A 24,480-nucleotide genomic window follows, 5' to 3' on the forward strand; every position below is an offset into this window, starting at 1 on the left:
GAAAGGCAAGAAAGGGATTGTTGAAGCCCCTCCTATATATCACACGGTGAGCCAGACACCTCTGTGCTGTAATCACCGCCCTTGCCCTGTAAAGCACAGGTAGCATGACTTCCATTTTATGGGAAGTTGGGAAGTTGAGGCCGAGAGAGTTAAGGTAGTTTGCCAGCTTCTTCCCCGCACACTGCCGCCTCTTGGTGAACCCTCTGTGGTTCCCTAGGGCAGAAGCACCATGGTGGGAGAAGCTGTTTCTTCTGTGTAGCTTTTTCCCCACCCACCCTCTGGGGCTTGGAGGCAGCAGGGCTCTGGGGCTGCTCTTTCCGGAGGTCCCTCCATGAGTTGCACCCACCATGGAGGAGGGCTTCGTGTTTCCTGTATGAGACACCGTGGCTCCAAGAGTCCCAGTGGAGGTCTGCAGCTGGCCCATGAGGCTGCTTTGAGTGGGCTTGGGGAGGGGCTGCTAGCGCATAGAATCCCTCTACGTTCTTCCAGAAGCCTCACCCAGGGCATGGGCTTGTCCCTAGCGCTTGGCCTGTGGGACCTCCCTGAGCTTTGCTTTTCCATTCCTCTGAGGGGAGAGGCCCAAATGAAAATGGCCCAGTCAGGTGTGTGAGCAGACTGTGAGAGCTCACGGGTGGCAGTAATTAGCTTACTGGGTGATGTTGGGCAAGTTCGGTAATAAGCAACAGAAATCTCCCGGTCTCAGGTTCCTGTGGGCAAATCCCTCCAGGTGAGCTGAGGGTGCTGTGAATCAGAGGTACCTCCCCAATTTAGGGGACCGGAGGAGGGAACACTGCCCAGGGGCTGAAGAGCTGTGCTGGACTCTAGCCGGGCAGAAGGCCCCGGGGCCAGAGGAATGGGAGCTGTAGAGCAGATGCCCAGCGCTGACCCCAGGGGCTGGACTCAGAGATAACTGAGGCCAAGGGAAGCAGGAGGGACTGTGGTGTGGACGGAGAAGCCAGGCGAGGTGGAGGAAGCCTTGTGCCCGTCTGTCATTGCATTTCGTGTTCAACAACTGCTCGCTGAGTCTTCTTTGTCAAACACTGAGCCAGGCAGGAGCTCAATAGGATGCCAAGATGAGCAAGACTTGGCCTTTGTCCTCAAAGAGCCCTTGGTCTAGCTGGGGTGACAGCCAACCCAAACCTAAGGTCAGGGTGTCAGGGGAACATAAGGGCACGAGAGCAGAAGGGCAGCTCATGGGGAGACACAGGAACTTCGCAAACGTAACGGTTTTGAAAGATGAGGCCCCGGCACAGTGATGGATCAGAAAGACCAACATATTTGGGGCTTCTCAGCTCTGCTGGGTGTGCACAAAAAAGCAAGATAGAGGGCGTGTTTGTTTGTTTGTTTTTTAAAGAAAACACTAGTACAGGTGCTACTCAGACTGTTTAATTTTAGAATGCCTGAGGTTTGGGAAACACAGTTACAGGACCCCAGGCGGGACCCTCCCGGGTACCATTCTTCTCCCACAGTCTCCTAGGGTGACACCAGTGGCTCCCAAATCCCAACTGGGAAAGAAGCCTGGAAAAGCATCAGCATTCACAGTGGCTCCTCCCCACACCACGTGGAAGAATCCACGTTGTCAGAGAGCTGTTGACGTCAGGCGGTGCAGGTTTTTGCAAGACCTCTATTTAAAATTCCCCAGAAATTAAAGAAGGAGTGTCTGGAGGGAGGGATGCCCTAGACAAATTGCGGAGTGGGTTTGTCTTGTTTATGGACATGGTCTTTAAAGTTGAAATTGCCCCTGTTTTATTTTGGCGCCAATTGAAGAGGGGCTGAACTCAGCTAGAAGGGAGGGGACTGTTGTCAGTCTAAGGCTTTTAGTTGAAACCAGCTCAATTCTGGGACCAAGAAGCCTCCATTTTTAGCAAAGAGAGAAAAGGGGAAAAGTATACAAACTCATCCATGTGTACTTCTTAGGCACTGGAGTGAACTGTTAAAAGGATAAGAATAACCCCTTATATTTCAAATGACTGGTAACAGCTACGGAGGGTTCCCTCGGCATTTTTCTCCAGACTGGATATACTTATATAGGACACCAGAAACGTGGCAAGGTGGCCCCCATTCTTTTCTTTTTGATTTCTCAGCGCAACCCTGCTAAGTAAACGCTACTTAATATCCTCATCTCACTAGTGAGGATACTTCATCCTCTTTTGTCAGCCATTTTGAATGACCAAGTAGTGTTCTAGCTAAAAACGTCACCCACGCAACACCGTGGTACACAGGGTGCTTTTAGACGGTACAGAGAGGCAGTATTTAATATTTCCGCAACACACGGTGAAAAAGAACTTTGTCCTGTCCTGTTTCAGTTCTCTACCAAGCCTGATTTATCTCCGCCTGATGGTCGACTCTCTCTGACTGCTCTCTAATAAATCTCCCTCTGTAACAAAAAGGAAGCAGGCTACAGACGTAGCCTCTTCGGTCACAGCACAGCTCAAATTTACTCTGTTGCTTTGTTCTCTGTAATTTTATGGTTGGGGCTGGTGGTCCTAATTGTTTATTCATGATGGCAATCTGAAGTTTCCTAAACAAATTATTTTCTTGAAGTTAAAAAACAAAGGGAGATTGCTTTAAACATATATTTACTATGTGAACCACAGTATATGTAGTTCAAGGATATGGCAAAAGTCATCCATGGTGTGGAAATAGCTGAGGTTTCAGAAATGCTGATCCAAAGTCACTCTCCCGGCAGAGCCCTCGGGTGAGATCTTGTGCCAGAAAACTCTGTCAGCCAGGGTGCCCCTGCCTCGCCCTGCTCTGTGGGCTCGGAGAGGGTGAGGGAGAGGCTACCTAGAGACGGGGGCAGAAATCACCTGTTAGCCCCTTCCTGGGGGAGCATGGCAAGAGGGGGAAAGGCCATGCCCATGACTCTCCTGAGAACTGGGTCTGCTTTGTGGACACTGACAGAATGGAGGAGAAGCAGATGAGGGGCTGGTTTCCCGGCTCACTGGTCAGATAGAAATTCAGGGAACTTAACAGAAAGAGCAGGCAGCGTTGGTCCCTTTCTGCGAAGGTGGCAACAGCTGGAGTCATTTTTAAGCCGAGCCGCGTGGCTGCTGTACTGGGAGCCAGACGCGGATGCCCGTCCTGGCACCGCTCCTTTATAGCCAGCACCTGGGTAAGTCACCCAGTCCGGGTGCTTCCTAACACAGCCTAAGATTTCGCGGGCTTACAGTCTACCCCCCAAACTCCAGGAACTTTCTCATCCTTGCTACCAAGTAGGGTGACCCATGCGACCCAAATGCCTGAGACACTCCCAGTTGGCACCTAGGATTTTGGCATAATTATGAATAACGCCCCCATAGACTCCAAAAAGTTTAGACAGTGAAGTATAACACCGCTGTCCTGAGCCATGTCCTTTTGTCTCTCTGTTTACACCTTTTCTCTTGACAGATTTGACCTGTCATTACCATCTGTTCAGATCTTTCTTTTTTTTTTGGCTTCTGATCTTGGCACAGCCTTTACTAAATGAGATGGTGCGGCCAACACAGCTTCCGACCTTGTACTGTGTCTGATTAAAACATCCAACGGCACAGGTTCCCAGTGGGTGCAACCAGTGAGTTGTCATACCCTCTTTGGATGTGACCTCTGTGGTCGGCCATCAGCGGCGAATCTATTGCTGCAGCCCTGCAGCCCCCAGCAGGATCATGAGAGCCCCAAGGTCCAGGTGGCTCAGCTGGGACACATCCCAGACCCGCCGGGCCAGCAGTTCATGTCTTACCAGAATCCCACATGGTCTGGCCCCCTTCCTTCCTGTTGTCTCTACTCAGAGCTGCCTTGGTCATGCTCAGAACCGCATTCCAGGCTCTCCAGCCACCCCTCAGGGAACCCAGGTTTCCCTTCATCAGGACCCATATTGAGGTCACCTCTACTCTGGAATCTACCTTCTGCTTTGAAAGTTGGGGCTGTGGCCCATTCTGCATCCTCTGGCCTTGCTCCCGCCTCCGCGTCTTTCAGGGTTGCTCGCGGTGGCCTGGCAGGCTCTCGGTCAAGTGCTCTCTGGCCTTTTCTCACACCCGCTAATGCGAGCTCGTGGAGGGCAGCTGTCCGTGCCACGTCCATCTCCGCCTTGCGGCCGTTTGCCCGCCACCCTCCCGGTCAGCGCCCTCCAGTGTGAGCCCCTGACTCCGGAGGGGAAACGCCGAGCTTCGGACAGGTGCCCCGCAGGCCCCCTTCTCCATAGAGCCACGAAGTCTACGCCTGCACTCAGTCTCTTCCAGCTTCCCTCTTTCTTACTCTCCCTCTTGCCTGGAACATCAGGGGAAACACCCTTTTGTTGCCCTGAACATTTTTTCAGGAATCCACATGTGGGACTTTAACCTTCCTGTCGTGATTCTGAGAAGTCCACACCTCCCTTCTCTGTTTTTCTCGCTGCCGCCCCTCCCTCCATCTGAATGCCTCACTCACCCTGCAGAGCCACATCTCGCCCACCGTTTGCATCCTTTACAATCATGGCAGAAAATACCTTTTTGCAATCCTACCCTCCTGAGCCACCTTCTGTTCACGGTAGGTGGAGGACAGTGACGTTGAAGGTGATTGCCCCTCTCACCGTCATCTGGAAGAATCCCCACCGTGGAGCATGGTGAACGTTATGGTTAGGGCCGCATGTACTCCCATCACCTGCCCATCCTGCTCCTCCCACCAGATTGCCGTCTCCCCTCCCTCCTTCCCTCCAGATTTAACCTGAGGTTCAGTTCAGGTCTCCTCTCTTCTAAGAGTTCTTCCCTGACTACTCAGTTTCATCTCTGATGTCTGCAATTTCCTCAAATGTTGCATCAACAATCACTGTGTCTATGGCATGAGGCTGCCTGGGTTGCCCTGTCCCTGCCCCCAACCTCTGCCAAGCACAGAACCAGATCTTCAGTAGAGACCTTCTAAGGTCAAGGCCAAGTAACAGTGACACCAAGAGGCTTTCTCTCCAAGAAACTCCAGACACCTAAGACCACCTGCCTCCCTGCCCAGCCCTGACACCAGTCATTGAGAGGCACTGAGGTCTTGGTTCCTTCTTTAAAATTCGCTGTGGTTTGCACTTAAACTTTAGTGATAGCTCTTTGGTGCGCCTTGCCAGGAGCCAGGCAGTATTCCGAGCCCTTTTCATAGATGTACTCATCCACCAATACAGTGAGATGCAGGCATCCTGTAGGTCCATTTTAGAGCTGAAGAAGTTGAGGTGATTGCTCAAAACCATGCAGCTCTAGTAAGCAGCAGAGCTGGGATTGAACCCAGGCAACCTCACCCTAGAGCCCTTGTTTAAAGACGTGATTCTCCTCTACCCATCATTTTCGCATGTCCCCCCTCTCTGCCTTCTGCTGGGTGCCTCGCTCATGACCTTGGCCTGCCCAGACCCAGCGCTGGACTCCTGGGCTCGTCCAGTGTGGTGGGCAGGCTGGAGCAGGGTTGGGGGAGGAGTGGCAGCGGCCCAGTTCTTGCTGTCTTCTTGCCACAGATCTACAGAGCCTTCCAAACTGTGACGTAACAGCCTGTGCTAATGGTCTTGGAATTCAGGCCTCAGGCGCCATGGGAAGGTTCTGGGGCCCTGGTGGCCTGAGAGCCCCATCTGGGGGAAGGGGAGGCTGTGGGCAGCAGAGAGGAGGGTAGGGGCCAGAGGTGGGACCAGAGGAATGGGTCAGGCAGGAAGGCAGGGGCTGTGGAGGTACTTTGGGAGGGACTAGGGGAGCCTCTCCGAGGAGGCGGGTGACTAGGAGGGACTGTCACCCGCTCCTGTTTGCTTTGGACTGTAGAGGCCACGTGCTGTGAGCTGGAGTGTGTCTTGGCAAGAGGCCGCAGTGACAGAGCCTTCTGACCAGGGGAGGCCTGGCCCAGGATGGCCTCCTTTCATTGTTCTTAAAGGCACAGCATGCCGTGGACAGCCTGCATTTCCCACATCTCTGGCCGCTCTCAGGTAGAAGCCTCAGATCTGCCCCAAGGTTATGGGAGGGGGATCAGGGCAGAAGTCGTCCCTTAAGGCTCAGCCTTGTGCCAGGTGTAGTGTGGCCAGGTGGGCAGGGCTGGTGACATGTGCCTAGCCAGGCCCCCTTCAGCCCCCTTCGTCCTCAGCATCTCCCCTACGTCCACCATTCGGTGCCCCCAAATTCTTCCTCCCCTCTTCCAAACCACTCCAAGGAAAGGACACGAGAATGCCCGGACATTTCATTCTCACGGAGGGGCCAAAGCCTGAGCCAAGCGTACATGGAGAATGGGGGCAGGTATTCGAGGCCTGGGACTGTGCCTCTGCTCCTGGCTCCTTCACCCCTTGCCCACCTGCACACGGAAGCCCTCGCATAGGCCTGGGCATACAGTAGCACTGCACACACGCATACTCTGGGTTAGACCATGTGAAGGACCAGGCAGGGAAGAAAAGGCAGGCTCGGAGGTTACCTCAAGGCTGCTGTGTTCCAAACTCCGCCCAGTCTGTCTCACCCTGCCTGATATCCTCTAGGTGGGCGCCCAGGGCTAGTGGGAGGCAGCCCAGCCTTCTCGCTGGCCCCAGCGCCAGTGCACAGGTTGTGTCTGCGCCCATCTTGGGTGCCGTGCAGGGGGAGATAGAGGAGGAGAGCCTGCGTCCTGACTGTGGGTTGTTCTCTGCAGCGTCCCGATGCCTCGAACAGGGCTTGGCGCGTGCCAGGTGCAGTGAAGGTTGGTTGTTGAGTACACCATGTGTCTTCAATACACCCGCCCAAGTGCACACTGGATACGGCAACCCTATGGGCAGCTCATACTATTTTCTAATTAATTGATTAATTAATTAATTACTTTGGCGGTGTTGGGTCTTCGTTTCTGTGCGAGGGCTTTCTCTAGTTGCGGCGAGCGGGGGCCACTCTTCATCGTGGTGCGCGGGCCTCTCACTGTCGCGGCCTTTCTTGTTGCGGAGCACAGGCTCCAGAAGCGCAGGCTCAGTAGTTGTGGCTCATGGGCTTAGTTGCTCCGCGGCACGTGGGATCTTCCCGGACCAGGGCTCGAACCCGTGTCCCCTGAATCGGCAGGCAGATTCTCAACCACTGCGCCACCAGGCAAGCCTCCGGCTCATACTCTTGTGATAAGGAGGTCAGCCCTGTTCCCGGTCACCAGTGAGTACGTGGTGAAGCCAGGATCCAAACTGAGGTCTGTCTTGGAAGAGGGGCTAAGAGGTGCCTGCGGGCTGAATCCTGGGGTGAGCAGGCTGGGGAGACCTCATGGAGGACGGCACCTCGAAGGACCGGGGGAGTTTCAGAGGGAGAGGGAGGAGCGGGGTCCCCCTCCCCCACCAGCTGTCTTGTTCTACTCGGAGCCGTGACCTCAGAGGACTTTATTCACATCCTGATTGCATGCAGCTGGCCTCCTCTGGCCCTAATGAGCTCATTATCCATTCTCATTAAGGAGGCCATTGTGACCTGGTCACCCTGGGGACAGCAGTGGCCTGGGAGTGCCCATCACTTCCTGCCACCCTTGGCCAGGCTCAGCCCCCTTCTAGAGAGGCTAAGGCCCCCAGTCCCTCTCCCAGGTCCTCCCATCCCCTCCGTCTGTCTTCATTTCTGACTTCCTCTGCGCGCGCGCGTGTGTGTGTGTGTCTGTGTGTGTGTGTCCGTGCCTCACTCTCTTTCTACCTCCACCCGTTCCACCCCAGTTAGAGTCCGTTTGAAAGGGCTTTGCAACTGGCCCAGCAGCTAAGGACTGCGCTCAGCCTGCACAGAGGGAGAGCCGCCCTCTGGGCCCGAGCTTTTGCCTGCTGTGGCTGAGGGGCTCCCTGCCCCACCTGGCGTGGGGAGTCCTCCAGCGCTGCCCTGAGCTGGAGGTGCTGGCCAGGCCACCCGGTGCTGCCTTCTCCCACCCTCGGCCCCTGAGCCACTGTGAGGTGGGTTTTAGTGCGTCCCGCTGAGCCGGTCGGATGCTGTGACAGGTGACCTTGCTGTTCTTTCTGGGCCTTTGCCTCCTGGAGAGGGCTGGGCCCTGGCCTATAGGCCAGCCTCGCTGAATGCTGTCCTTCTCTGGCACTGTGGACACACGGTCCTCACAGGAGAGGCCAGCGTGAGGCGGCTCTGGGGCGCTTGGCCAGTTCAGCTCCCAGACGCCGTCCCGGGCCCGGGGGCTTAGCCTGGGGCCACCAGAAGGAAGCCTCCTCCTGTACGTCCAGCATCTGAGTGCTCCTGGACATCAGCTTGCAGTTTCCCATTCAAAAGAATGGACGTGGTAGCCCTCTCTTGCCCTGTCTGGGGGGCATCTCAGCATAAGGCACTCCAGCTGGGAAGACCTACCTGAGCAGTGGCCTGGCTGGCGCTGGTAGAGCATGGCTGCTGGGCTGGGGTGCCGGGGCGTGTAAGGGGCCTCCCAGCTAGCCCAGGCCCCCTAGGGGCTCCCCACCAACTCCTGTTCCACTAAGTCCTCTTCCCCCACAACAAAAAAGAGCCTGCTCCCCTCTTGCCTGGGAACCAGGGTTGACTTGTTGGGAAAAGGCCAAGTCTTGCAGCCTGTCGGGGAACAACTGCCCCCAGCTGGGCACCGGTGTGGCCACTTCGTCAGCCCAAAGCTCGGTCCTTTAGTAAAACCTTGCCGAATTTCCTCTCCCAAGAACGGAGGCTAGGAGGATAGAAGAGGAAGGGTAGCAGAGGCCAGCTTGGAGTTTGGATCCATCTTCCGAGGACATGAGACATTGTGAGACATTGTGGCTCAGGCCGGTCCCTGGGCATCCACGAGTGCCGGCCACCTTACCTCCCACATCCTGTGGCTTTAGTCCTTCGTTCAGTGAAGCTCATGGCTTCCATTTAATGGGTGCCTGCTGGTGTGCCAGACCCCACACGTTGTTCTTTATCTCATCCTCACGCTAGCCTGTGTGGTAGTCTTACCATTTTACAGACGGAGAAACCAAGGCTCAGAAAGGTTAAGTCACTTTCTTGAGGCCACAGAGCATGGAAGTGGCAAAGATGGGATTCAGAGTCAGATCTTTGGCTCCAGCACTTAGGTTCTGTGCCTCAGTTTCCTCATCTGCTGTTCGGCTTGCTGCAAGCTCAGCTCTGCCCTAAAGACAAAATAGATGAGATACTTAGAGTCCCAACAAGACTTATTCTCAGAGTGCACAAGTTGCTGTGAATTGTGGGGGTGATGCTTTGGATGCTATTGGGACTTGGGGGTCAGTCAGGGAGGGCTTCCTAAAGGAGAAAGGAGGCTGCAGGACCTCTGTGCTGGGCAGCTGTGTGAGCTGAAGGACCGGAGCCAGGCCGAGGGGGCCCTGAGACATGTAGGGCAAGGAGGAGAACCCCCAGGGACATCTCCTCCTGGCCCCATTTCTCACCGTGTTTGCTATCATGCATTGCATCAGCTGAGAAAAGAGCAAGCCATATTGCAAAAGATAGCGCCTTCTGTTCTTCTGAAACCCCAGAAGACAGCCCCCAAATTCCATAGATATCAGTAAACACACACACACGTCAGTTCACCAAGCTGTATTGAGTACCTCCTGACACACTCCTTGGGCACACACACCACCTGGCCACCCATGGGTGCTGGCTCTGTTAGTCTAGAATACCAAATACCCACCACCACCCTGATCAGAGCTCAGGGTTTTCAGCTCCTACTCTGTGCTAGGCCCCAAGCTAAGCTACTTATGTCTCATCTGTTCATTTCAACAACCTTGGGAGGTGGGCTCCATTTATTACTCCCATATCAGAGAGGGGAGACTGAGGCGCATAAAGGTTTAGCAATTTTCCCCAAATCACACAGCTAGGAAGTTGCATGCCAGGACCTGAATTTGAGTCTTTCTGACCCTAGATTCCTAATTATTACCCTCTTCCTCCAGAGGATCCTCACCTGTAGACATAGACTCTCAAACCTGCGACTGGACTCATGGTGTACGCACAGAAAGCAAACACTCAGCGACGGGGACATACCCACTCACAGGTGGCACATATATAAAGCACCAGTATTCAGGGACACTCGTTCTCAGGGAGTCACCTCTGTGCTCTTGTGTACCACAGATGTGCACCTACTCCACTTCTGTGGTGGTTAAGAATATGGGTCGTGAAGCTGGACTGCTTGGTTTTGAGTCCAGCTCTGCGTCTTCCTAATTGTGATCTATTCTGCCTCAGTTTCCACATCTGTCAAGTGGGGATGATGACGATAGTAAAACGTAAGGTTCTTGAAGATGAAATCAGGTAATGTGTGTAATGTTAGCTCCTGACAGAGTGCTCTTCTCAGCGTCTGACTGTAATTGTCATCACGTGATGCATGTACAGACACACCTCTGTTCCAGGTGCACAGGCAGCCATCCACGCACGTGTGTGTGGACAGAACCTACCTCCCACTATGTGCCTCTGCAGGAATGAGGACACGGTGTGTGCTGGAGGAGAGCCTGGGGGCCCCGAGGGCTGGCTGACGCCTGAGTCCTCTTGGCCAGCTGGGCTGCCCCCACGGTGGTTCAGGCTCTAATTGCTCCTTGGTGGAGCAGCAGTGACCTTGGTCAGGAGCCCCAGTTGCAGCATTTGACGTCTGAGCTGCTGGCATCTGGGAGAGGCCTGTCAGCAGCTGTGGGTGGGTGCAGGCCCCGGGAGCCTCCCCCAGAGGCCCCACTGTGTGTCTCACGCCAGGGCTCCCAGGAGGTCTGCGTGTAGCTAGGTAGGCACCTCTGCCCCTGTTCAGCCACGCCTGCCTGGGCGGTGACTGAGCCTGTCCACCTTTGCTTTGCGGAGGTGCCTACAGCCCAGCCAGTGGCAAGCTCTTCTCTGCAGGGCCTGGTGCAGGAGGGACCTGAGACTTGAAGCCACACAGCCCAGCTCTGTGTGTGTCAGGGCTGGAGTGGAAGTCCAGGCCAGTGTTCTCGGGCAAGGTCGGCAGGTCCACAAAGCCGTGAGGATGGTTGAGAGTCTCAGCCCCAAGTCTTGGGAGTGCAGCAGGAGAATAGGATCCGAAGCTGCTGCCCTGGGGTGCGATGATCACAGTCAGCCAGTAATGTGGCCCACGCTCCATAGAAACTTGTGGTGCAACAGAGATTTTGAGGTGGGAAGGACTCAGAGACAGCCCTGGCACCTCCAAGGGGCACCCAGGTGGTGTGAGGCACAGACCATCGTGCCGCCCTGCCCATTGGGCACCTCGGCCACACTCTGGGCCTCTCAGCAAGTCCCTGCCCAGCTCACCCTGAGCACCAGGCCTATGCAACAGAGGTAGGAGGAGGGCCAGCCCTGCCCTGCCCCTGGGAGATTCTCTGCGCAGACAAGTCCGGATCCATCCCTCCATCACCGATCTCTGGCTCCTGGGGGGAAGGAGAGAGCAGAAAGTACATGGAAAGTTCCCAAAGGGTGAAGTTAGGAGGGAGGGGAAACGATGCCACCAGCAGAAAAGAGCCCTAAATCCTGGGATTATGAGGCCCTTGGAGCCAAGGAGAAAGGTCCATGCAGGGCCCTGGTCTGGAGATGGCCATGGGAAGAGGTCAGGAGGAGGGGACAGCAAGAGGTCAGCAGGCTGGTGGGCTTGCTTCACACATGTGAGGACACAGACAAGCTTGGATGGGACTGATGGAGAAATCCCCTGCAAGCCCTCCTGGTACCCATGGAGGGGCTTGCCTCCTTCACCTCTGCTGAGGATGACTTTGGAGCCCAGATTCCAGAAGTAGAGAGAGGGCTTAGGAGACAGTCAGCCCAGCCATCCAGGAGATCACCAAGTCGCCTTCTTTCCTGGGAAACCATGGAGTCACACAAGGAAAGGAAAGACTGTGCTCCCACTGAGACAGCAAGTAGGTTGTTTCAGAGGGTGGAGTTGGCGGTGGACACACCTTGGTGTAGAAAGAGAGGCTGAGAGGGGCTGGGCCTGGGAGAGATCTTGGCAAATCCTCCACGAGACACATGCATCCAAGCTCCGCTGTTTCTCCAGGCACATCCCTGTTCTGTCTGATGACGATAAGGTCCCTGGCCCCAGCCTGGGCCCATCCTGGGGAATCCCTCTCCTGGGAAGAAGAGCTTCCCTTTTGAGACTAGGCCTACTGGGACTTGGCTTGGCTTTGGAGGCTGGAACTGGTCTTTCATCTCCCCGGACACAGTTTGGGGAGGGTCTGGAGGGTGTGGTAGCCAAAACCTTTGAGCTTTTGGCATTGGGACCTGAACCTGGGCAGGCATCTGAGAACCTCAGCCTTCCAGACCCTCCCAAAAGTGACTCCAAGTTGGGATTGTGGTGCCTGCTCTTTGGGGCTCTTGGAGCTTATCCTGTGAGCGGGAGGTCGGGGAGGGACCGCTATCCCAGAGTGGCTCAGAGGGCTTCATCCTTACATGCCAAAATCTGTGGTGGCAGGTGCCCAGTGGGCTTGGGTTTTGTTCTCCAGACTTGACTCACGATGGTGGACCTTCGATTATGAACCTTGCTGGGTACGGGTGGCATTAGTGAGTGAGTGAAACCCGCTCTGGCTCGGGTGAACAGCCCAGGAAGGTCACTGGCTCACTGCAATTAGCAAGTCCAACAGGGCAGTCTAGCTTTAGCACACCTGCGTCCCAAGGTCAAGTGATGGTCAAGACTGACTTTCTCCATCTCCTGACTTTGTTTTATTGACTCAACTCTCAGGACGTCTCTTCCCACACACCCCTGCGATTCCTGGTTAACGTGGGATTTAGGGTTCAGGTCGCCAGAGCACCCATGTCAGTTCCTGGAAAAGCCCCTGAACCATTACAGTGTCCGGGGAAGTGGCAGACCAGTCAGAACGACTCCTGTGGCCTAGGAGGCAGGGCCGCAGGGCAGGAGCCTCTACGAGGTCGGGAGCTCTGTCCCGTGACCTCCAGTAGGGCTCTGTGGAAGAACACTGGGCCCGAGGCCTCTTGGCACAGACTGTTGGGGTTCCTGAGAGCGTTCCCCCAGAGCCTGCGAGAAGGGGAGAAGGCATCCCAGGCAGAGACCCCTCTGGCTTCTTTGGAGTCTCTCAGCCACAGCGTCCTGAGCAGCTGTGCCGCTGTGGCCTGGGCGTCATGGAGGATGGCGGTGCTGCCCCAGGCAGGTAGGCCCAGAGGGTGCACGTGGCCATGGGTGTTGTGAAGGTGGCCCACACCCATCCCACTTGGGGGAAGGACAAGGGAATTGACCTGAATCTGGCAGAGGGAGGGAAAGAAGGCATCTATCCCAGGTTCCGTAGGGGCAGTGTCCCAGCTAAGGGCTGGACCACAGAAGTCCAGACTGTTGTCTGAGACTTTCTCTTTAACTTTTTTTTTGGAAGACTTGGTTTTTTTAGAGCAGTTTAAGTTCCCAGGAAAATTGAGTGGAAGGTACCGAGGTGTCTCATATACACCTGCCCCCACGCACACACAGCCTGCCCCATCCTCAACCCCCTGCAACAGAGCGGTGCATTTGTTAAAACTGATGAACCTGCATTGACACACCCTAGTCACCCAGAGTCCCTAGTTTACATTGGGGTTCGCTCTTGGTGCTAGACGTTCTGTGGGTGTGGACAAACGTACAAGGACATGTATCCAACATTATGGTATCACACAGCTGTCATGGTGTTTCATAGGTTTTGCAGAGCTACTCGCAGAGTGTTGTGGAACTTCCTGGAAAGGGTGGGGTGCAGTGGGCATTCAAGACTAGACCACAGGGCTTCCCTGGTGGCGCAGTGGTTGAGAGTCTGCCTGCCGATGCAGGGGACACAGGTTCGTGCCCCGGTCCGGGAAGATCCCGCATGCCGCGGAGCGGCTGGCCCTGTGAGCCATGGCCGCTGAGCCTGTGCGTCTGGAGCCTGTGCTCCACAAGGGGAGAAGCCACAACAGTGAGAGGCCCGCGTACCGCAAAAAAAAAAAAAAAGGACTAGACCACAGGCTGTTTGCTCTCCCAGGCCTGTGACGTGGGGCATCAGAAGTTGAAGACCTAGGTGCTGACCCTGGGTGCGGAGGTCCTGTGCAGTGGTGGGACTTTTGTCCTCCGTCCCTCTCCATTGCTGTCACAGCAGCCCCCAGGCAACCTCCACCACCTCCCAGGGCTAGGCCCAGCTGGGAGCACCTGGAGGTCCCCTTGTGCCCCTCCTCGGGCAGCCACTCACTGCTGTGGCCACGTGGTGATGGGGCCTCAGTGCTGGCCAGGGAGGAACCCTGGGGTCTCCTGACAGGCTACAGTCCAGGTTTGGAAATGCTGAGCTCTGTCCTGGACAGAAAAGAGAACTGGAGCCACCGAGTTTGGAGTACTTCGCTCAGCATTTGTTTGAATGATGAATGAACAAGCCAGCAAAGGGGAAAGAAAATGAATGAGGCGTTATCACTTGGCCACAACCCTCAAGGGTCACTCAAGGGTGCAGTGCCCACTTACTGTGATTGAGTTGTCAACATACCGAAGGGCAGCTGTGAGTAGCACTGATGTGAAAATACCACTGACCAGAGGTGGGAAGCAGGAACCGTGACCATTAGAACGTATCTGTGAGGCCTTTACCCCCCAGTGCCTTTAAAAGCAGAGAAAGTGGTCCAACTCCAGGTCACACCGGTGGTCCTAGTGGGCTTGAAAGACCCTACACCATCTCTGTGTTTGGTCAGAGCTCCCTTGACCTTTCCTGCAAGGTAACTTTCACGTGTTGGGCATATCATTGTGTCAATTTCATTTTCCGTTTTTTTTGTTATCAAATGTCTGTGTGCGTGGATTGTGATCCATCAGGCCCTCTTCTCAGGGAGCGTGTTGGTTTCTTCTTTCTCAGCGAGGAGCCTGGACGTGGGCAAGACGTTTGCCAGGCACCCAGGCCGTGTGGCTCTGCGCCCTACCCTCCACGCTCCTCCTTCCCTCCTCGTCCTGGCCCCATCCACCTCTGCCATCTGCTGGGCTCTCATGGCTGCTCTCCTGTCCCCACTGCAGGCTGGTGGTTCGTGAGCACCTCTGAAGAACAGGGCTGGGTCCCTGCCACCTACCTGGAGGCCCAGAATGGTACTCGGGACGACTCAGATATCAACACCTCCAAGACTGGGGAAGGTAAGCTCCTACGGGTTCAAGGGGTCGGGGAGATGATGCAGCTTTCCCACCCTTCTCCCTAAAACCATCAGAAGCTCTAAAACGATATGGATCATGTTTCCCCCCCCTGCTTCTCCCAGGATCCCGTGTCACTGAGGCCAACCCACAAGCTCACCTCCTATGCCAGGTCTGTCCTTACTGGTCCCACATGGGGCTAAAATTAGAGGAGAGATTCCCGTGGGGTGTGGATCTCAGGCTTTGGCAACTTTGGGGCAGAGATTGGGGAGAACAGTCTTAGGGCTGGTCCCTCTCCCCACCAGCAGGCTTGGGTTCCTCTGGGGGTCCCCAGAGAGATCCACCTTTGCCCCCCTCACCCCACACTGTGCTCTCTGCGACAGGGACGACCCCAAAGGGACTGTGTGCACACAACTTCCTGCTGTGCACAGTCTGTTCAGAGGCCTCTGTTCCAGGTGCCTGTTATCCCAGTCAGGGGTGCAGATGTGGAGGGCAGGTCTGTGAATCATTTCTCAGTGTTGCAGGAACCCAGGGATGGCTCCAGCCCCTGCACCGTCAGCCTCTCTCATTAGCTCTGACCTGGTGAGGTTTTTCTGGGATTTTCTCCAATGCATTTCAAGGAGCCTGCCCCTCCTCCCAACCCCAGCCAGGACTGGCCTGCTCAGCCTATCTGTGGACTTGGGTATTCCCCAGAGCGGGCTGCCAGAGCCCAGCGAGTCTGAGCCACCCTGTTCCCGGCTGCCTGCTCCTAGTCACTTCCAAGCCTCCCTTATTCTGGCAGTGGGAACACTTGCCCTAACGGTCAGTGGGGACCGTCCAAATGGGCACATCTGAGAGCCAGGGGAATGCATGCCTGCCACCCGGGGCTCAGGCCACCTCCAGGCCTGCCCCTGCCCCACCCCCCATTCCACACTGCCCAGGCCAGAATAAGCAGCCTGCCAAGCCCCAGCTCCGTCTTCATCCTTCCCCCAAATGTCGGTTACTGGGCAGGCAGTCGGAGCCCCTCCCTTCCTCCCATGTAAATGCTGTATTTCAGTCCCGTGACCAGTACTGCAGCCCCTGCAGTGCATGTCTGCCTTGTGACAGGTTTCCAGAGACCAGGCCCCATTGAGAAGGGCTGGCATGTTCAGGCCAGGTACTCGGCCTTTCCTGGCTGCTCCCCGAGCCCAGGGGCTGAGCCTGTCCCCCATCTCATCTCTGGTTCCCTCGCACCTCTGCAGCGGTGCAGGGTCGTAGCCCCTGAGCTGGGTCCGGTCTGTTTTGTCTGCAGTCACCAGGCCTCACCTCCTATCCAGTTCCACATTCTGGGGGGTATCCCAGGGCTTTTCAGAAATAACAATACCTAGAGTGTACTGAGGTCTCACTCACTCCTAGGTGTCTGCCCTGGTACTTGAAATGCCCTCACCACCCTGGGAAGGCTCTGTCACCATCTCCATTTTCCAGATGCAGATATGTATTTGTCCTCCTAAGGCTCGAGCCCTGGTCAGCCTCCTCCGCCAGTGGTCTTCCCACCGTGCCGCATGCGTCTCCGTGAAGCATTTTCTCGTGAGCAATTCTAGGAGGGTGTATGTGTGTCTGTGTGTGTGGAATTGGAGCCCCACCTGAAAAGGTGACGCCAAGAGAGTCAGAGTGGAGACGTCAGGTAGATGCTGGAGGACCAGGACACCAAGTGGGTAGGAAGGAGCCTGAGAGGTGCGTGGGCAGTGACACCGCCAGGCTGGTTTGAAGAGAGATTGGGTGCTTTGCACAGAACAAGCAGTAACAGGTTATAGAGAATTTTGACCTCGATGGAGTAAGAACCAGGCAACCAGTGGAGGTTCCGCCTTCAAGCGGGGGCGGGGGCGGGTGTGTATGTGCGCGTGTATGCTCAGGGTGAACCTCCTGGTGATAGGTTCCTCTGCACATTTTGATAGGACCTGTGTGCCAGCACCCCTGGCAACATTTGGGCAGCTGTGAGTTCCATCATCACGTCGTGGGCATCTCCCCACAGCTGTACGGAAGGATTCAGGACTCAGTGCCCCAGCCCAAGGCCCAACAGCTGTGGTGTGTCCGCCGGTCTCTGCACTGGCAGCCATGTGGTTAAGAGATCAGCCCACCCTGGTCCCGTCTCTGGCCATCTCTACCCCAGCCCTGTTGCCATCCCATTGTAGGTCCCCTGAGCTCTACAGGCAGAAATTGGAAGCCTTCGTCCCGTCAGAGCTTCCCTAACAGCTCATGCTCCATTGCTTCAGAAAGAAAAGAGGCTGTTTCGGTTTATTTCTGTCAGCAGATGTTCTGGTACATGTTCCTGTTTCTCCTGAAGCCAGGTGTGCTGTGGAGAATGCAGAAGCGTTTCAGTAGGGGGCAGGAGGGCCGAGGTGGGGGCTGAGACCCTCTTGTCCACTGCTGATGAGGAGGGTCCAGGCCCGACGTTGGCAGGGTGCTTCCGTGAGGCACATCGCCTCAGAGGTGAGGAAGCGGAAGCCTGGAGGATCAGTTAGTGGCAGAGCCAAGCCCCGAACCTGGGTCTCTGCCTGCGCCCTGCAGCCACCAGCAATGACCTGCCTTTCTCCCTGGGCTGGCATTGGCCCCAGGGTCCAGGCATTCTCCACTGTTGGTGCCTAAAAGGCACAGGGTCTAGAGTCCAGGCTCCAGAGCCAGACTGCGTGGATTTGCGTGCCGCCTTGACGCTCAGGTGTGTGACTCAGAGGGTTCCTGAACATCCCCGTGCCTCTGGCCTCCCATTTCTAGAATGGGGAGAGTGCCAGCTACATGGGGCTTTTGTGAGATGGTCTTGGTACCTGGTTTAAACCGGGTAAATGTTACTCACTGCTAGGGTGGCCCCAGGCTGGGCATCAGCTGAAGTGAAGCTCCTCTGGCCACAGAGGAACCAGGTGGACGCACCCCCAGGAGGTCAGCTGTCCAGGTTCCTCCCGGTCTGACCTCACACAGGACCTCATCTCCATTCTACAGAGCCCGTCCAGTCCCTGTCTTATTTCACGCCGGGGCAGGTGGTGTCAACCCCAAAGACAGATGAGGAAACAGAGGTTTAGGGAGGGATGGCAGCCTGCCAGGGTGACACAGTAACCTGGCAGTGCAGCCTGGATTGAATCCATACCCCTAACCTTTTGTCCAGGCCTCCTGCTTACAAGAAGCAGGTCAAACAGGCTCCTCTTCTCCCTCTGGAAAAATAAGTACTGCCCAGGAGGCCCTGGTAGGATGTGGCTCAGTTGTGTCTGGACAGTTTGACTCTTAAGTGCTGGCCTCCTCCCCCAGACCTGGGCAGCCTGGTACCCTCCTTCTGCAGTGCCAGGAGGTGGGGGCCCCTGATGCACCTGGGCGTCCCATAGGAAGGTGGGGGGCATGTGGAGCTGGTCCATAGCAGCCAGAGGACCTGTGCAGATGAAAGGAATGTGGAGCAGTGAAAAGCTGGGAGGCAGGTCCTCCGTTGTCAGAAATCCAGTGGGTAGCATGTGGGGAAGGAACAGAGCAAGGCCTGTGGCATCCTACTGTGTGTGCTTCACTCGGCAACATTTCTGAAGGATCGGCCCCGTGCCAGGCCCCATGCCAGGCCCTGGGGACGCAGAGATGCAGAGTTTTAGCCCTCAACAGACTTGATCCATTGGGGGTGACTGAAAAAGCAGACATAAACCAACCCAGGATGGTGAGAGTTATAAGCCCCCCAAGGAAGAGACCCCACGTCTTTGCTGGGCACATTTATTCTTCCACCCGCAGTGCCTGGCTCGTGGTGGCAGGTTCACAAGCAGGACTTGCTGAGTCAGTGGGGGCAGGGGAACAGGTGGATGTGAGCCCTGGTGGAGAGTGGGGCACACCCTCCTGGGAACCATCACTGCCCAGCAATGGTGGGAGCCATGTCCTCCCCCTAGGGTCACAACCAAGGGGCATCCTTGCACTGGGCTGGAGCCAGGGCTCCTCCTCCCCTCTCAGGTGCTGGGATTCTAAATTCCTAGCCCCTCCCAGGCTCGGGGGCATAACCCATGCAATTTGGCTTTGGTTGAGTTATTCCCCACCTGCCAGCGCCGCCACTGGTCAGATCCGCGCCCCTGCAGCAGGCATGTGCCACCGGGGCTCAGTCCAGGCGGTGAAGACCTGGGGATGTGAACCTTCCCTCCCTCCATCCCTTCCCCACCCATCCCATCTCATCCTCATGTCCATTCTCTCCGCCGGTTCCCGTCGGCCGCGTGTTCCATCGCCATCTCCCACACCAGTGTCCAAGAGACGCAAGGCCCATCTGCGGCGCCTGGATCGCCGGTGGACCCTGGGCGGGATGGTCAACAGGCAGCACAGCCGAGGTGACGATGGGGGCCAGCTTCTCCTTACCGAGAGCTGCTGCCTCTCTTTCTTTCACTAACACTTCTCCTCTTTCCTGGGCTCTGCCTCTCTCTGCCCTGTGGCCTCCTTACCCAGATTCACCAGACAGACTTTCCTCTCACCTACTCTAGCTGGCGGGGTGGGGGGAGGCGGGAGGGGGGCGCAGGGGCCGCTTGGGAATCGGGGTGACAATGGGGGCAGCTCTGTCTTTGGCCAGCGTCCTGGGGGCAGGGGTCATGGGACTTAGGACAGGATTATGGGGGCAGCTGGACTCTAAGAAAGGCCACATTTACCCTGAAGCTTCAGATTGAGAGAACTGAGCGTGTTTGGGTCTCTGCCTGGGCCGTCCCCTCACCCTTGCCCTTCATTGCCTCCCTCCTCTGAGAAAGGGTTCCCTTGGCCAGAGCTATTCTAGCAATTACTTAGGGACAGAGTAGGAAGAAGGAGCAGCTCACAATCTCCTCATTCAGCCAGCTCCAGGGAAACTAGAGAAGGAGCAAAATCCAGACCCAGCCAGGCCCCAGGGCACAGCCTCAACAAGTTCTGATGGTGGGGTCAGGTCCAGCTGGGGGCTCCAGCAGCCCCAGCACTAGCTGTTGGGATTTGAGCCTGACCAAGACTATTCCAGGGAAGCCCCTGGCCTGCCATACACGCTGATTAGGAACAAAGACGTTTGCCAGTCCAGGGCCTTTCCAACATCCAAGAGCTTGTGAGGCAGGGAAATTAGGGGCAGGCCTCTGAACAAACCTCTAAACACCTCCAGAGCCCCAAGGCCAGTGGGTGGCCCATTTCTCCTGCCTCAAGGAGAGTGGAGGGTATGCGTTCCGGACGGTGACGGCACAGCCGGAAGGGTGTCATAAGCATTGGCTTTTCCAGAATTAGCAGGGATGCCCCGTGACTCGCACCCTACCCCCAAAGCTTGTTCCTGAACGACTGTGACACCCTGTTTTGGTATCTGCCCCAAGCCCCAGGCAGCAGCAAGCCTGGACTCAGGGGTGGCCAGCGCCTGTGGCTGGCTAAGCATCAGCCTCAGAGCATTGGCTGCGAGGGGCCCAGCTTGTCCCGAGGGTGGAGTGTGGGTTGGACCCTGGGTGCTGGCGCAGGACAGGGGGCCAAGTCGTGGAAGCAGAGAGAACAGGCTGAATGTGAAGCAAAGGCACCCTAGAGGTAGGATGGGTGAGGCAGCACAGCTGGGGGGCCAGGCGGGGAAGCAGCCCTGAGCCTTGGCAGCAAAGGACAGTGGGACACTGGCCTGGAAAAAGAGCAGGGTGGAAGGTTTGGCCTGTCCCCATCCCCTCCCACATCTGCTCCAAACACCATCTCACACTGAACCCCAAACACACCTCTGTCTCCACAACCACATGGCCTCTTGGACACTTCAATCGGTGAAGCATGACCGCCGGCACACAACCCCGAGAGCCACGGGCGTGGCCACAGTACACTGTCCCATCCAGGCCCTACACAGCTGCACGTCTGCGGTCCCGTGCACACAGCCACTCACAGTACACACTTATGCACCCTCACGTAGACCATTCCACGTCTGCACTATTTACACAGTCACAGATGCATTATCTACACAGCCACATTGTAGGTGCACCTCTGCAGCCTCCCCCCAAGTACACGCATAGCTTCGTATGCACCACGTGTATATCGGCAACAGTATTTACAATTCTAAATGTAACATGATGTAAGTAGACACAGATACCCAACTAAATGCATAATTCTATGGCCAGCCACACATATGTAAATATGCGAGCAAATGCGGGCCCACGACGTCTGTCTCTTGAATAAGAGACCTAAACAGCATCATTTCCCAGTCTTAGCCCTAAGTTAAATTAGGGCTAAGTTAAATCAGGCAGCCAAGAAAAACTTGCAGGAAGTTGGCTGGGAGAAACTTCGCTGCAAACAGCCGAGCTGACGAGGGGGGAACAGGCAGTGGGTCATATATAACTAGACAAGAGAAAAGCAGTGCTTCCCCGGGGCCTCCACTCCCCCAGTCCCAGAGCCAACCAGGCCTCTGGAATCAAAAAGCCTCTTGCATCGGGGTTGGGTAAGTTGTAGGGACTGGGAGGGGAGCCAGGGAGACTGCTGACGGAGGGGAAAGTGTTTGGAAAGGGGAGGCGTCTGTGGTTTGGAAACTGCAGGGCTCTCCAGCCCCTGCTTCCAAAACCAGAACAGGCCCGGCCACCTACCCACCCCGTGGGCGGCCTGGCCAGCCCTTCCTGGAGTGAGGTGGCAACCATCCTCCGAGGGTATATCGGAGTGACCATGGCATCAGCGCCTCCCAGAAACCCGGAGGTGCCCCCCCAGAGCTCCTAGGCCTCTTCCCTCAATTTGATTCCTAAGGGGCATCTCTTCTAGAGACCCCAAGCAACGCAAATGACTCAGCTCCCTCCCCCGCACCAAGGTCATTTCTTTCAGTCTGGGCATCCTCCTGTCTGGCCCCCTAAGGTGGGGTTTGTGGCCCCTGTTCAGTGGAGGGACTGCCTCTGCTTTCCCCCAGGGAAACCTGTGAGGAGGGAGCTGAGACCCACAGGGCACGCGGCCACACAGAGGTAACCCACACCTTCGTCATCCAAGCCAAACGTGGCGGAAAACCGAGCCCCCAAACAGACCCATTGGAGGAGTTGCCCTGCCTGGGACCAGGGCTCTGAATTCTCACCTCCTGGAAGCTACAGTGCCAGGGTAGGACGAGCCTCCAAGCCAGCCAGCTCTCTTCCTGGGAGCGTAAACTCCCAGACATCTGTGTTCCCATCAGCCCCAGGGCCACCATGAAGAGGGCTTTGTGCAGGAACAGCTCAGCTGTCCTGAGTAAGACGGACGCCCCTGGTTCTGCCCACCAGGAGGGGCAGGGGAAAGCAGGATGCTTACATGGCCCTTGGGGCTCTGTCCTCAGCACGCACACTGTGGACTGGGGAGGCTGGTGCTGGGGCCTGGCCCCCATGAAGCAGTCTAGGCCCTGTCCTCTGCCGTGGGGCAGAGAAGGGCTCCTCTGATCTGCCCAAGAGATAGGCTGTAATTTTTCTCTGCAAAAGTGACTTTGCCTAGGGAAACTTTAATGATGGCTTCCTGCACGAACCACAGGCTTTTAAAAATAGCCCAACTGAGCAAAGGCAAAATGTGGAGCCCAGGCCTCGGCTCACCCGAGCCTCAGAACCCTGGGGCCCTGGGGCCCGGCGCTGCCGCTCCGGCCACCGCCCGGGCCAGGATTTACGGTGTCCCACTGGAAAATGGAGCGAGACCAGGAATAGGCGGGAGCGCAGGGGGCTGGACTATAAAACACGGACCTTCTCAAAGGCCCGAGTCAGAATCTGGCAGGGCCAGGTTCTCAGGCGGTCTTGGCAGCTCGCCCCAGCATGGCTGGATTGGAATCTGAAAGCTTCCAGGAGCGAGTTGACGCCGAGAAAGGCTTGCATTTGAGAAGAGCGTGCTGAGCTGTGGAGGCTCCCGTGGGGCATCACCTACCTTTTGCCCTTTGGCAGCCTTTCGGATTCGGCCAGCGGCCTGCCAGCTCTGTCCTTGCGGCCTGGCAGGGCAGCTGCCTCCATCCCAGAGGGAGCTGCTATCTCCGCCCGGCAAAGGGCCGCAGACGGGACCCTGATAATCTAGGGAAGAATGAACAGATGGCCCTCCTGAGCAGGGGCTTAGGGTGGCAGCTGCCCTCTCCCCAACTACTGCCAGAGGCTCGGGCAGGCTGCCGGGCAGGGTCCAGCTGAGGGGGTGGGGAGCGCCCGTCTCCGAGCCAGCTGTTCTGTGCCAGCAGCCTGCTATTTTGAGCTCAGAGAGTCTCCCACTCGGTGCCCCGGCTCAACACACCTTTGTCCTCATCAATGTACTCCATAGTCCCTTTGCAGTGCCTACTGTGTGCCAGGCACTGTCTCAGCCCCCAGGGAGAATCCAGGTCGGAGAGGACAGCACAGGTTCAGGGTGACCCTCCCAGAGGGTGTGCCAATCTCTGCCGCCCATCCTCCGCTGAGGGGATGGATGGGGCTGGGTGTTCCTCCCCAAGCCATTCCTCTGGGGAGACTCTCCTCCCAGGAGGCAGGGTGTCTGTGGCCGGCCAGCTGTGGGTCTGCCGGTCCCCAGCAGACAGGAGGCCTGAGCAGGGACTCCCGTGGAGGCACAGGGTCCCTGACAGGAGAGAGGCCCAAGGAATCCAGGAAGACACAAACTTCCCAGCCTCCCCACACTTGCCCCCCACGCTCCTGTTCAGCTCCCCCACGGTGCCTCTCTCCCAGTGCCTGGGGAGCCCAGAAGAGGGCGTGCAATCCTACTGTGAGACCAGAGCAGGCAGCTCCCAGAGGGGCTCCACCGAGCTGTGTGGTCAACTCAGCCCTACCAGGGCTCCCGCCTGATTGTGCCGCACTGTTTTGCCCCTGCTCACTTGGCCCTTGGACCCTTAACAGGGCACATAACCATGCCCATAGCATCCTCTCGGGGAAGTTATGTGATCAGGCGATCAGATGAGTGGTCAGAGGAGGCTGAGGTGTCCCTGGAGCTGTCAGAAGGTTGGGCAGGGGAGGGGTTTAAGGGTTTGAGGTGGGAGACAGGCTGAGAGAGCAGGTCTGGGGCATAGATGGACGCATGGCATGTTCAGGAAGGAGAGGGCTTGCCTTGAGGCCTCCAGGCATTGAGGGGACACCTGGGTTTGTTCTCAGACTCCCTGACTCGGGCCCCAGGAGAGCCAGGTTCCTCATGGCCCTGCCCTCAGCCCAGGGAGTTTCTGGGACCCTGAGGACTCCAGGCCCCGGCAGCCTGTCTGCAGTTACGGGACTGGGAGGCTGGGAGAGCCAGCTCTATGCTGGGGCTTGCAAGGCCACCTGGGGCCCTGGCCAGCTTTGGCACATGCAGGGCACAGCTGTGAGGCCTGATCCCTTCTCTTCCCTTTCCTGGAAAAGCCAGGGGTTGATGCAGTACACCTTGGCCACCAACTAAGTGAGGCCAGGCCAGGGGGAGAAGGAGGCCGGACAAAGGACCTGTACCCCATCCTCAAATCGTTGTGCTTTCTTGCTTCACCCACCACCCACAGAGGAGAAGTATGTCACTGTGCAGCCTTACACCAGCCAGAGCAAGGACGAGATTGGCTTTGAGAAGGGCGTCACCGTGGAGGTGATCCGGAAGAATCTGGAGGGCTGGTGGTACATCAGGTAAGAGCCCCAGCAGAGGAGCAAGGTGCCTCTCTGCCACCCTGGCCCCCAGGCTGGCCCTGGGCAGCAGAGTGGCTGAGGGCACCAGCGGGCAGGTAAATCCTGACCGCAGCTTTGCACCCACAGCCTGGCTTGACTGCTTCAGTAC

The 24,480-nt window shown here is 56.8% G+C and overlaps 1 protein-coding gene across 4 annotated transcripts in view; it reads left to right on the plus strand.

The window, feature by feature from the left end:
- Positions 1-24,480, plus strand: part of SH3PXD2A (SH3 and PX domains 2A) — a 233,359-nt gene that overhangs the window by 197,125 nt on the left and 11,754 nt on the right. For 2 of the 4 annotated variants that reach the window (XM_065894056.1, XM_065894058.1), the window contains 3 exons: positions 14,767-14,880; positions 19,083-19,166; positions 24,215-24,332. In XM_065894056.1, coding sequence (XP_065750128.1) covers positions 14,767-14,880; positions 19,083-19,166; positions 24,215-24,332 — 316 coding nt within the window. The remainder of the gene's footprint in view (positions 1-14,766; positions 14,881-19,082; positions 19,167-24,214; positions 24,333-24,480) is intronic. The other 2 variants (XM_065894057.1, XM_065894059.1) reach the window with 1 other exon arrangement.

The sequence above is a fragment of the Phocoena phocoena genome, chromosome 16, assembly GCF_963924675.1.
Source record: "Phocoena phocoena chromosome 16, mPhoPho1.1, whole genome shotgun sequence".
Lineage (NCBI taxonomy): Eukaryota > Metazoa > Chordata > Mammalia > Artiodactyla > Phocoenidae > Phocoena > Phocoena phocoena.